We start from the raw sequence: 12,751 nt of genomic DNA, 5'->3' as shown, positions 1-12,751 counted from the left end.
AGAGGCCACGATCCCCACGGCAGAGAAAGGAACATTCAGTATTTATCTTTCTGAGCCTGGGTTACTTGACATAAAATAATGTTTTCCAGTCCCATCCATTCTCCTACAAATTTCATGACTTTGGTTTTCTTTATGGATGAGTGAAATACATTTTCTTTACCCATTCGGCTGCTGACAGACATGAGGACTCATTGCATTTCCTTTCTACTGTGAGAGGAATTGCAGTCAGCATGGATACACAAGTGTCTTAACAGGAGGACATAGCATCCTGTGGGTATATCTCCAGGAGTGATGGCTGGATCGTATGGCAGCTCTATTCTATTCTATTTATTTATTTATTTTTACAACCTCCACACCGGTTTCTACAGTGGCTACATTAGTTGATGCCCCTACCAACGGTGTACATGCTCCTCTTCCCCACATCTTTACCAGACTTCTTGTCACCTGTTTCCTGGATGGCGGCCATCCTCACTGCTTTAATTTGTATTCCTGATGGCAAAAGATGTAGAACACTTCTCAAATACTTGTTAGCCATGTATATTTCTTTTTTATAAATATTTGTATTTCTTCCGCTTAGATCGTTGGCCCATTGATTTGCTTGGTGTCTAATTTTTGCTGCTCTTTATATATTCTAGATATTAATCCCCTTGTGATTTCAGATTCCTGAAAGTGACGAGCTTCCTGTGCAGGTGACTGGCTCAGGGTGTGGCCTCTGTGGGTGGGGAGATCGGAATAAAGGCATGACGCAATCTTATTTCACTAAGCCCTATAAAATTCCTCCAGAATAGAATAACATAGGGTTCTGCCTAAAGCTTTCCATCCAGCCCTTAGGCATCCTGAGTGCTTGCTTGGTAGAGGAGAATGCTGGGGTCCTACTCCCTCATAAAGATCGATTTAACCTTCAGCCCATGTCTCTCTTTGCCCTGTTTCCTTGGGCATTGCTCAATGAATGTCTGTCACAAAGTCAGACAGCTGACATTCCCATCCCGGCTTTGCCACCCATTAGCCATGTGGCAAGTGATCTCCCTGAGCCTGGAGCCTCATTTTAAAATAGGAATAATAGCACCTACCACTCAACACCTCTCAGATAAATAAGATGAAATGCTCTTGTCTATGGACAAATATTAGCTACTGCTATTACAATGATCAGAAAGACAAAGAAATGTAAGCCATGCGTTCAGTGCCAGGCTTGTCTACTTAAGCTCTCCAACTGCATGGTGACATTAAGGGGCTGATAGCATCCGAACACATAATAACGTGGTGAACGGTAATTGGGGTTCACGACATCAAACTGCACCTAAAGAATGGGTAGGGAAAAGAAAACAAAGTCAATTGCAGCGTTTCCTGGTCTCTGCTTTGACCCGAGTTTCACCGGGCTTCACTGCCTTCCCCTAAAGAATAGGGACTGTCCACCCAGGGTCACAGAACGCCTGGTCACACTTTCATAGGCGCCCTCCTTTCTCTTGCATAACTGCTGAGGTCAAAATGGACACCTTCCTGAAATTAAATAGTGTCATTCCTGAATGGGATCCAAAACAGGAGCTGCATTCCCCAGACGTCCAAGGATGGCACCAAGAGCTCCCGGGGACCTAGCATTGCAAAATCGGCACCTTAACACCTTTGATTTCTGTGGAGACCTAAGATTCCAAGGTCGTGACAGAAGGCTAAAAGTGGGACTTAGGGAGGGGAGCTTAATGTAAATATTCTGCTGTAAGGGTTCTTAAGTAACCGCAGACTACAGAAGCCATTATTATTACCTAAAGACAAGCAGAGGGAACATGACATACGATTGGCTTGGCACTTCTGCTCCAGTGTGCCAGTGTGTGTGTGTTTCTCTCTCTCTCTCCCTCTCTCTCTCTCTCTCTCTCTCTCTCTCTCTCTCTCTCTCTCTCTCTCTCTCTCTCTCTCTCTCTCTCTCTCTCTCTCGTAAGCTCTGAGGCCAGCGCGAGGCAAACTAAGTGAGGTAACTTTAAGCATACAGACTCACAACACACAGTGCGTGCTGCAGGAACCCCAGCTGCTCTGATACTCCGCACCGCAGTTCCCTGTGCTACTCCGGGAAAATAATGACTTGGGTAAGGAACAGTTAATAAGAAAATGTGCCTCGCTAACCGTGCACAGAACAACAAAGAGCTGGCAGCCCCTGAAGGAAAAGGGCTTGTGCGACTGCCGTTCAAACTTGTCAGTCAACTCCTGCCAGCAGCCTCAGCGTCTGCCTTCCCAGCACACCCTCATTACATGTGTCTGTCTGGCCCCGTCGGTGCCTCAGCTCAGAGACGCTCCTGACAAGCCTGGGCTCTCTTCCTTTCTCCCTGGTGCAAAGAGCGGATTTCTCTCCACGTCTCTTCTGTCACCTCTCCCTCCTCTCTCCAAGGAGGCACCTTGATTTATGGTAGCTTGGGACTTCCTTCAGCATCTGCCTGTCCTTGACTTCTAGAATGGAAGAAGCTGAGCTGGTGAAGGGAAGACTCCAGGCCATCACAGTAAGTCTGCGCAGTTTTAAGTCATTAAGGTGGTTGCTTAGATGAGCGGCACGGCACCGTTGCTAGCTGTCCTTGTCTCCCAGTCCTCCTAAGTGGAAAAACAGAACTGTCAGCCTTTGTGGACTCCTCTCTGTTTCTCTTAACCCTTGTGACCCCCCTGTGACACTGGCGCTTCGGAACCTGAGATCAAGGGAGATGCTTCTGGATTTTACGGTTGGTGTTTGTGTTTTAAACAGCCATCGAGAGGTTTTTCTTAAGGACTTTGTAAATCTCCCTCACCTTCTGTGGAGATTAGAAACGTAGTTTTCCCTTCAGGTCCTTTCACCTGACAAAAATTTTTAATAGCTACCCAATCATGAAACTTTTCAAAGCAATGACTTATAACCCCCAGAAGTTAATTTTCTTAAGAAGGAGACCAAAAGGAAAAAAAAAATGTGAAACTTTTTCATTCTTAGTGTTAGAGTATACTCCAGAAAACCTAACCGAATTAAAGCAAAGCTCTGTATCCACTCAAGCGAAGTGTTACAGGGAGGAAAGTGGAGAAGGCACGGGCCAGCGTAATTCTCAGAGACCCGGTTTCCAGGGCAGACACAGACTGAATAAGATCTCGATAAAGGAATGCCATGCATGAGATGGATTGGAAAATACTTTCCTAATGCCAGGAAGAAAATTAGTACATTTTATGTCTGTTCTGGGAAAGAGTCAAAGCAAGAAATGAATTACTTTTCTTAACTGATACCATTCTTTTGCTTTTTGCTTCCAAAATGTTGTATCTGGCAGTTAGTTACCTGGAAGTCCCTGACCCAATCATCCGTCATCGTTAGCTATAACTTGCAATAGCATTTTTTTGAGGAGAAGCAACTTCGCAAGTCCACACCCCTATGTGTCACCTTTTCTGCCACGGAAATCAACTGTCACAAAAGAAGTAAATCCTTTCCTCAGAGCTGATACGAAATCCTGGGAGGCAGGAGGCTAGTCCTCTGTGCTCTTCAAAGTCTCGTATTAATTAAAATAATTCTAATTTGGTATTTTTTTCCTAACTCAGTGAATATAGTGGGGTTCTTTTTTCCTACACAGAAAAGATTCAATTAATAAAAATATTTTCTTCAGCAGTGAAAAGAAGCCAAGAGTCCAGAGATAAGATTGGCACTTTTCTATAGAAAGTACTTTTTAATTTCAGAATTGAATTACTGTATTTTCCCTTAAAAAGAAAAAAAAAACTTGGGCTGGATTTTTGTTTGTTTTGTTTTGTTGTTAAATCCAACCCCAGTTTCAGCTGTCCTTCTTGAAGGGACAGGAACTGCTCTGCGCTCTGTTGTTCTTGGCATGGTCTTTGCACATTACAGCTGTCGTCTAAAGGTTACTTCACTGCCCGGAGTTGTTCAGAACTAGGCTCCTTTCCCCCACCCCAAAGATAACCAGATGAAACCACGCACTCATCGAAGCTCGCTTCTCCCCTGTTTCTGCTACTCAAGTGGGGAACATCTTACTTTAAAGTCTTTTTAGGTATGGTTAGCAGCTCAGATCATTTAGAGAAGAAGCGCAAGGTCCAAACAGTTGACTGATACAGTTACCCAGAGAGCCTGGGAGTTCTCACTGAGGGTTCAAATGCAACAGAGATAGAAGGCAGATTGAAATGCCTTAAAAGGGATTGAGTGGGTAAGTTCCTGAATACAGAGATTTTTTAATGATTAAAAATAATAAACTTTTTTTTGTGTGTGTGATGATCCTATGAGCCCAAACGTATTCCATGAGAGTTAATTAAGTCTTTGAAGTAAGGTCGCAAAATTTAGCTTGAAAGTAAAATTCTTGCTTAAAGCCTGCAGGGCAAAAACTGGCAGAAGTTTATAGGAACGAGTTTCCATTAGCCCACACCTCAAGGGGCTCAGCGTATTTGTCACCACCTAGAGGGGAAGTGAAGCAGTGCTGTGTCCATGGAAACAACACAACCACCGCTCCCCCCCCCCCCCCCCCCCCCCCCCCCCCCCCCCCCCCCCCCCCCCCCCCCCCCCCCCCCCCCCCCCCCCCCCCCCCCCCCCCCCCCCGGGCACCCTGGGAAATGCCAGCTTTCTCCACCCTGGCCTTGCCCAGGAAGCCGCCCCAGCTATTCTTTCTACTTAGGAAAAGAAAACACGCAGTACACAGGGAACTAACTGTCAAGGATTATCTCGTTTCTAAACGGCATTAAAATTATGGGACCCCAATCCAGACCAAATCATTTGGCCATTCTCCTACAGTAAAATACTTTCTAGATACTTCAAAGACCTCACCAGGAGCATTTTCCTAGGGCACAGAGACACAGCAACACACAGACTTCACTGGGTAAAGAAAGAAAGCAAAAACAAACTTTGACTCTGCGAGAACAGTTTGGTATTTTTTATTAAATTGTAATCGCCTAACTCCTAGCAATAAAATAAAATAAACTCCATTATTATACTTACTCCACAGGGTTTCAACTGACTAAAAAGGTATTCTTCTTACTGTGAATAATTGAAAAACTTTCATCTGCACATAATTTGGCTCAACCAAGTGACAATATTACTGTAAAAATATTTTAAGCCTGTGATGACGCCATTCCTTTCTCACACCAGCAAATTTAATTTTAAGATTATTCCTAAATTTTCTCAAGGATTTAAAAACCAAAAAGACCGAATTTTGAGAGTCCTCAGGAAAAATAATGTAAAAGAGGGCATTTGGATCTGAATGCTCCAAATAGACTTTTTTATTTCATTATCTTCGCATTCTGCTTCCATCGCTCCACCCCATAGCACCTCCTCACTGCTAAACTGACAAGCAAAATACTCTTTAGCCAATGAGTTCCATTTCCAACCGTGATCTGAAAACTTTACACTGACTAAATATTATGCTTTGAACCTCAAAAGTTTCTTATTAGTATACATTTAGCTAATGATTGATTTTTATACAAACAAAACACAGTTGAAATAGACCTTTAATCCCCCCCCTTTTTTTAAAATGAGGTTGGAAGTCACCAGGTGGACAAGGCAGACCTTGAACTCACAGAGATCTGCCTGCTTCTGCCTCCCAAGTGCTGAGATTAAAGGCGTGTGCCACCACATTCAGCTGGAAATGCCTATGTAGTGTTACTGGAAATGGTGACACCAATTTCTCTAGTACTTTGAGAGGCGTGCAGGATGGCATGTCACACTGACAGAGAGGGCTCTACAAAGTTACTCTCTGGAAGCAGACACAGTCCAGTTCCTGGAGAACAGAGAGATCCCCCTTAGCTGAGTGACATCCAGTCAGTCTACATCCCCTTCCATGGGGAACACATTGCCGTATCTTATTTCCTCTGTGTATGCTGGGACACACAGCACCTAACGTAGCACTGCTCAAATGGAAGTACTGGACCTTAAACATCTGGAGATTATACACATGGGAACACAGTGTGTTTCTGGGCAATGTTCTGATGAATTCTGAGAACTGATGTCCATTTGCAGAGACCCAACCAGGACACGAGAGGTGAAGAGTTAGCCGGTACGCTTATTCTCGCTTGAAGGCTTAACTTTGATGGTTAAGGATGTGCCTGTCAACTCATCCGCTCACACCTTTCTTCAAAGTCTGATCATATATTGAGTCTTATGCATTGAATTTGCAAGCTTTGAGAAGAAATTGGGGGCATCAGGTAGGAAGATGGAAAAGCGCCGCAGCTGTGAGTGGAATGGTTTGGGGGGGCCTCCTGAGGGGGGCAACACCTGGGCACAGTCATGAAAGAGGTGGGTTCTGTCAAAAGTTAAACCCCAGCAGGAATCCTAAGCCAAAGCACCTGCCTAGGCCTCCCTCCATCTGGCAGGGGGCCACAGAAAGTCCTGACAATGCAATCTGAGCAACGGAGCCAGATTTGCAGGCCAAAGCTGCCCATGACGCAAAATAACACAGAACACAACTCTCTCACGGGGCCTGGATCCACTCCCTAGTTCTTCCCACTCCCAGTGAATATTTTCTTGACTTGTAAATACAGGAACTTGGGAGGCAAGAAGTTCTTGCGCAAAACCAAGGAAATCTCCCCATCTTAGAAACGCATACTAAAATCATAACCTAATACTTAAGTTTTGATAGTTCTTTAGTTCACAGTACGGGTCCCTGGACATGCCCACTCACCGTGTTCTGGTTTTGTCAATATTTGTGATCGTCTAACAGTCATTAAAGTGACTGATCACACAGAACCAGGACGTCCTGTTGAAACTTGAGGGCCCCAGTACACAACCGAAATGCAAGGACCCAATATTTGAGACTTCAAGGTAGTGACATCAGAATGTTAGAATCAGAGCTGGCCCCTTCTGGGCATACTGTCTCTTGTGACGTCACAGGCCACATGCCCCCAAAAGCCATTCCTTTTGTATGTTCCAGGCCCAGCATATCCACCTTCTCTGCTCATTCTACATGTACAAAGGAAACAGTGAGCCCCGGAGCAAGCAAGCCCGGTGATTGATGAACTGTGTACCTCTTAATTGTATTTGGGCCGCTGTATTGCGTAGAAGTCCAAAGACTTCAAATGTGTAATGCACATACATTGTGTGCACTGTGAACTGGCACACCTCCGAGTTAAGACATAGCTATAAAAACAGCTTCTGTTTTGTCAGGAGTGTGAAGACACTGCAATCTCCTAAAGAGTCCTTGAGCCAGAATGTTCAAACAATGAAGCTCTGCTGTTTTCCATGGTCCTGTACCAAGATTACATGTTCCTTCCAGAGAAGGCCATGTTTCTTCGCCAAACATAACAGCCCACCCATCCAGGAGGTTGTGTGATGAGGTACAATAATTCTGATAGCCCATTAAGGAAACTGCTTTCTGATAGTGGGAAGGTTTTTCCAATGTGCTACCGAATGATAAAAAACCACTCTGCTAGATGCTCTACTGACAGGATTTTCTGGCTCTCAACTGGATGGTCTAAAAAAAAAAATGTTTCTTTAGAAAACAGTGATTAGGATAAACTCTAGTCTCCAATGTTTAACTACAGACTCAACAAATGTCGCCTATCTCAGTGCTAATATTGAAACCGAATTTCCACTTCCCCATCTCTTAAGTCTCAACCCTTACTCACCATGTGTGCTTCATGTGGGGCAAGAAGCATCCTTGGTGGATTCTTCACTGAACCTCGCTTTCCAACACGCATAATTCCTCTACCACCTGTAGGGTCCTCCCACCTTCCTTGGTCCGCTATGACGAGGATGGGCAGAGAGGGCCTGGTGCCATTTCAAGAGCACTTGGTACTGGTCTAGGAAGGTGTGAAGGACTCAAAGTCAACTCTCAAGGTAGACACTCCATTACCTCCGCCCCATCCCACATCCATTGCAGTCATTTCCTGCCTTCCAGAACTCAGTAAATCCAGGATAGCTTTGTATCTTTCAGCTACTCCAGCAATGAACTCAACAGTAGCTGATATACCAAAATAGTAATAAAATAACAACAACAATAATAATAATAAAAATAATAATAACAATGAGTGACTGAGTGAGCAAATACTATTCAAGCTCTGAGGGGGGAGGAGCAAGCTAATGATCCCGTGGCCCACTAATACATGTTTTTTCCCACTCAAGACCCAGCCATAACTTGTTTGTGTTTGTTAGTCGTCCATATTTGTGTGGTCATTGTTAGACAGAGGAGTCAAAGAACAGAGCCGAAACTGCTAGAATGTCGTGTAAGGTTAAGAAACAAGATTAACTTTGCAGCATGAAATGAGATTTAGAAAACTGGAGTAGTGACAACCCAAAGCCCTACTGCCATGGCCGATGTAAAGATGAAGGTACTGGGGCTGGAGAGACAGCTCAGCAGTTCAGAGCACTCTCTGCTCTTCTAGAGGACTTGGGTTAGATTCGCAGCATCCACATGGTGATTCACAACCATCCTTAACTCCCTTTCCAGAGAATCCGAAACCCTCTTCTAGACCCTGCAGGCACTATACACATGAAACACAGACATGAATGCAAGCAAAACACCCACACACACATTTTTTAAAAGATACAAAAAATAAATAAATAAAAATCAGCCTATATTATTTGTTTAAATAAGAGAAATTAAGATGCTCCTTAACCACATGTAGAAATCATCACAGGACCCAGAAAACAGAGATTTCTTTCCCCACGCTCTCACCCTCTTTATGCTTCTGTATCCAGTGCTTCTGGTGTGTGGGGGCTCTCCTGGATGCTCTTCCACGTGAGAACCATTCTCGGGGTTTGTTTCTTCTATTCGTTCACCTTGACTCCAGACACTGAGGTCACACAATTTCACTTTGTGATCTTCCAAGTTTCCTGAGAACATTTTTAACAACAAAATGCCAGTCCACTCTTACTTCATTCTTGATACAGAACTCTATCTGGATGGTTTCTTCTATATGTTGTTGCATTTCGCTTCAGTTTTCAATCTTCTTACAGAGAACACTAAATGAGCTGATTTCAGGGAGGTAGCTCAGGTAGTGTGTTGTCTCCAAATAGACATTGTTGATTTTTAACCCCTAGAACCCACATTTAAAAATCCCTGTTGTAATATGGTATGTTTATAATCTTGGGAAGTTAGAAACAGACAGATCCTGGAGCTTCATGGCTAGTCAGCTCTAAACCAGTTGGCCACTGACCTTCATATTTACACACACACACACACACACACACACACACATACACACACACACACAACAGTCAATTTCAAATTAATATCCTTCTCTTGTTAACATTTTCACAAACTTACAAAACAGTGTTGTCTGAATTAAGGTTTCATTGCTGTGAAGAGACACCATGACCATGGCAACTCTTGTAAAAGAAAACATTTAATTGGGGCTGGTTCGTAGTTTCAGAGGTTTAGTCCCTACGGTCATGGTGGGAAGCATGGCAGCGTGCAGGCAGACATGGTGCTGGAGAAGGAGCTGAGAGTTCTGTCTATCTGTCATCTGGATGGGCAGGCAGCAGGAAGTGAATATCACACTAGACCTGGCTTGAGCATTTGAGACCTCAAGGCCTGGCCCCCTAGTGACACACTTCCTCCAACAAAGCCAAGTCTACTCCAACAAGGCTACACCTACTAATAGAGCCCCTCCCTATGAGTCTATGGGGGCCATTTTCTTTCACACAGCAAGTGTGTTTGATTTTTTTTCAAGCTGTGATACCCGAGAGGACAACAAAGAGACAAAAGGTTCATTACAGCTCAGAGTTTCAGGAGTGTGGTCCTCTTTTGTTTGGCCTCCTACCCTTGGGCAGAGCATCATGATAGCAGAGGTATAAGTCTTCACAGGCCCTTCACCAGCAGCCTGCCTCTCTCTAGCTAATCCTGATCTCCTGGAACTCACACCATCTCCTACATTAGCATCACCAGCTGAGGACCAAGCAATCACCACAGGAATCCGTGAGGAACATTTCATATTCACACCCTACAGTGAAGCTTTATTTAAGGGCACGGGGAAACCACAAAATACTGCATTCCTGTGATCCAGGTATTCCTGGTTTCTTTTTTCACATATATTATAGAAATAAAATGGTCCCAACCTCACAGAGATCTGAGGAGGACAAAGTAAGTTAATGTGTTTATGTGCATTAAGTGGATCCAGACGCACACACTTCATCAGTGTTAGCCATTATTTGGGTTGTCATAGCCCTCGTCTCTAGATCTGGAAATAATTAAACCACACAGGATCTGGGGGTAGGGGGAGTTTCAAATATTTGGGTTTGTTGTTTTGAAGTGCTGAGGATGAACCAAGGCTTCACATATAATAGGCAAAGAGTAACATTAAGCTACGTCCTCGCCCTGTCTTAATTTTCAGAACCAAACCCTGCCTTCCAGACATTCCTATCTTAATACAGCATCCCTCGTCTAAACACAACTCATTCTGCAATGTTGCCAAGGAATAGTCAATGAATTTATCAGTCTTTAAATACTCATAATACATCTTTATACCTCTCCCAAAAATTGGGACATTTGCCATTTTATATCTTTTGATACCTTTCACTTCGTCCAAGATTCCATGGAGTTCACATCACACAAATTTTACAGTTTGTTTATAAACTTTTCTTTCCTCAAAATGAAGACCACCAGAGACTGAAACCCAGTGTAGCTGTTGTAGGTTCCACTCCCTCTCAAGCATCAATTCTCTTTAGGTGCTCATGTCCTGCCCTTTCTAGGATCAAGATTTTTCTCCTACATTAAAAATATGAAAACAAAATACGAATAGAATAGTCTCATTTTATCTGTCATCTTAATACATGTACAATGTATTTATCTTCAGTAGTTTTACTACCTCCATCATTTTGCCATCAGCATAATGCACCGCTCACTCACACATACACACACACACACACACACGGTTGTTCCATGTTTCCCAGCTACATGTCATACTGAATTTTTGCAGTATTTATGCTACTAAAAATGGTTGTCCCTACTTTATCTTTTTGTTGTTGTTGTTGTTGGTTGGTTGGTTAGTTTTGGGTTTTTTGTTTTTTGCTATGTGGGGTCATTGGGAAGATCCCAGTTAGATATTAAACATCTTTATCTAGCTTGTTGGTTTTCTCTCCTTCTTCTCTTCCTTTCTGAGATGATTTTTTCATTGTGTTTAGATATTTCCATTCACTAATTACCCCTGCCTTGTGATCTGTCTTCACTATTGACATATTTGGTCCCTTTCAAGCGTTCATTTCCAGTATTGAGATCAAGCCTTCCTGCAGGCTGGGCCAGTGCTCGCCGCTGTGCTAGTCCTCCACCCACCTCGAGAATTTGTTAAGTCACTGTTTCCAAGAAATCTTTAAGTCTACTTTCACTAAAATCTAGTAAACGTCTTCATGGAGTCAGAATTGTCTTTAAGAAATGTCTGTTCGCTGCCAGACAGGGGTGGCACGTGCTTTTAAACCCAGCACTTGGGAGGCAGAGACAGGAGGATCTCTGTGAGTTTGAGGCCAGCCAGGTTTATAGAGAGAGTTCCAAGACAGGCTCCAAAGCTTCACAGAGAAACCCCTGTCTCAAAAAAAAACAGAAAGAATGAAAGAAAAAAAGAAAGAGAGAGAGAGGGAGAGGGAGAGGGAGAGGGAGAGGGAGAGGGAGAGGGAGAGGGAGAGGGAGAGGAAGGAAGGAAGGAAGGAAGGAAGGAAGGAAGGAAGGAAGGAAGGAAGGAGTGTTCGCACGTGCCTTGCTCTCAGAGCCGTCACTACTTACACATCTTCAACCAGCTCTGCACTGGTAGTATCTAAACTCAAACAAGCTATCTCCACCTTCATTCTTCTGACCCTAAGGATTAAAAATAACAGCAAACTGGTCATGACATCACAAGCTACTCAGCTTCTTTTTTTAAATTTTTATTGATTTTTATTGAGCTTTACATTTTTCTCTGCTCCCCTCCCTGCCTCTCCCCTCCCCTTCAACCCTCTGCCAAGGTCCCCATGCTCCCAATTTACTCAGGAGATCTTGTCTTTTTCTACTTCCCATGTAGATTAGATCCATGTCTGTCTCTCTTAGGGTCCTCATTGTTGTCTAGGTTCTCTGGAATTGTGAATTGTAGACTAGTTTTCTTTGTGTTTAAAAACCACTTATGAGTGAGTACATGTGATAATTGTTTTTCTGGGTCTGGGTTACCTCACTCAAAATGATGTTTTCTAGCTCCATCCATTTGCCTGCAAAATTCAAGATGTTGTTATTTTATTTTCTGCTGTGTAGTACTCCATTGTGCAAATTTACCACATTTTCCTTATCGATTCTTCAGTCGAAGGACATTTAGGTTGTTTCCAGGTTCTGGCTATGACAAGCAAAGCTGCTATGAACATAGTTGAGCACATGTCCTTGTGGCACAATTGAGCATCCTTTGGATATATACCCAAAAGTGGTATTACTTGGTCTTGAGGAAGGTTGTTTCCTAATTTTCTGAGAAATCACCACACTGACATCCAAAGAAGTTGTACCAGTTTGCACTCCCACCAGCAATGCAAGTGTATTTCCTTTACCCCACAACCTCTCCAGCACAAGTTGTCATCCGTGTTTTTGATCTTGGCCATTCTTAGAGGTGTAAGATGGACTCTCAGAGTTGTTTTGATTTGCATTTCTCTGATGACTAAGCTACTCAGCTTCTAACAGAATGAATCTAAGCATGTAACTGACCAAGTCCTCCCACTGCTCTGGCCTGCCTCTTCCAATTGCTTCAGTGGGTTCAGAAAGACACCACTGACGCTCTCTTTTTGTCCAAGTCGGTTCTAGTGAGATCACGAGATGCCTCTCTTTTTTCTGTCTTCCACCTAAACATGCCTCCGTGCTCCCAGCTAAGCTTCTCGCTTCTTTTGTGG

The 12,751-nt window shown here is 43.5% G+C and overlaps 1 protein-coding gene across 2 annotated transcripts in view; it reads left to right on the top strand.

Moving 5' to 3' along the window:
* The first annotated feature begins 1,912 nt into the window (after positions 1–1,912).
* Palmd (palmdelphin) overlaps positions 1,913–12,751 on the top strand; it is a 49,596-nt gene continuing 38,757 nt past the window's right edge. Inside the window, exon 1 of one of the 2 annotated variants that reach the window (XM_050137773.1) lies at positions 1,913–2,075. In XM_050137773.1, coding sequence (XP_049993730.1) covers positions 2,067–2,075 — 9 coding nt within the window. In that variant the 5' untranslated portion in view covers positions 1,913–2,066. Of the gene's footprint in view, positions 2,484–12,751 lie in introns of both variants that reach the window. The other variant, XM_050137697.1, reaches the window with a different exon arrangement.

This window comes from Alexandromys fortis, unplaced genomic scaffold, assembly GCF_014885135.2.
Source record: "Alexandromys fortis isolate MF-2015 unplaced genomic scaffold, M_Fortis_MF-2015_v1.1 scaffold_19, whole genome shotgun sequence".
NCBI lineage: Eukaryota > Metazoa > Chordata > Mammalia > Rodentia > Cricetidae > Alexandromys > Alexandromys fortis.
This window is presented reverse-complemented; position numbering and strand designations above follow the sequence as displayed.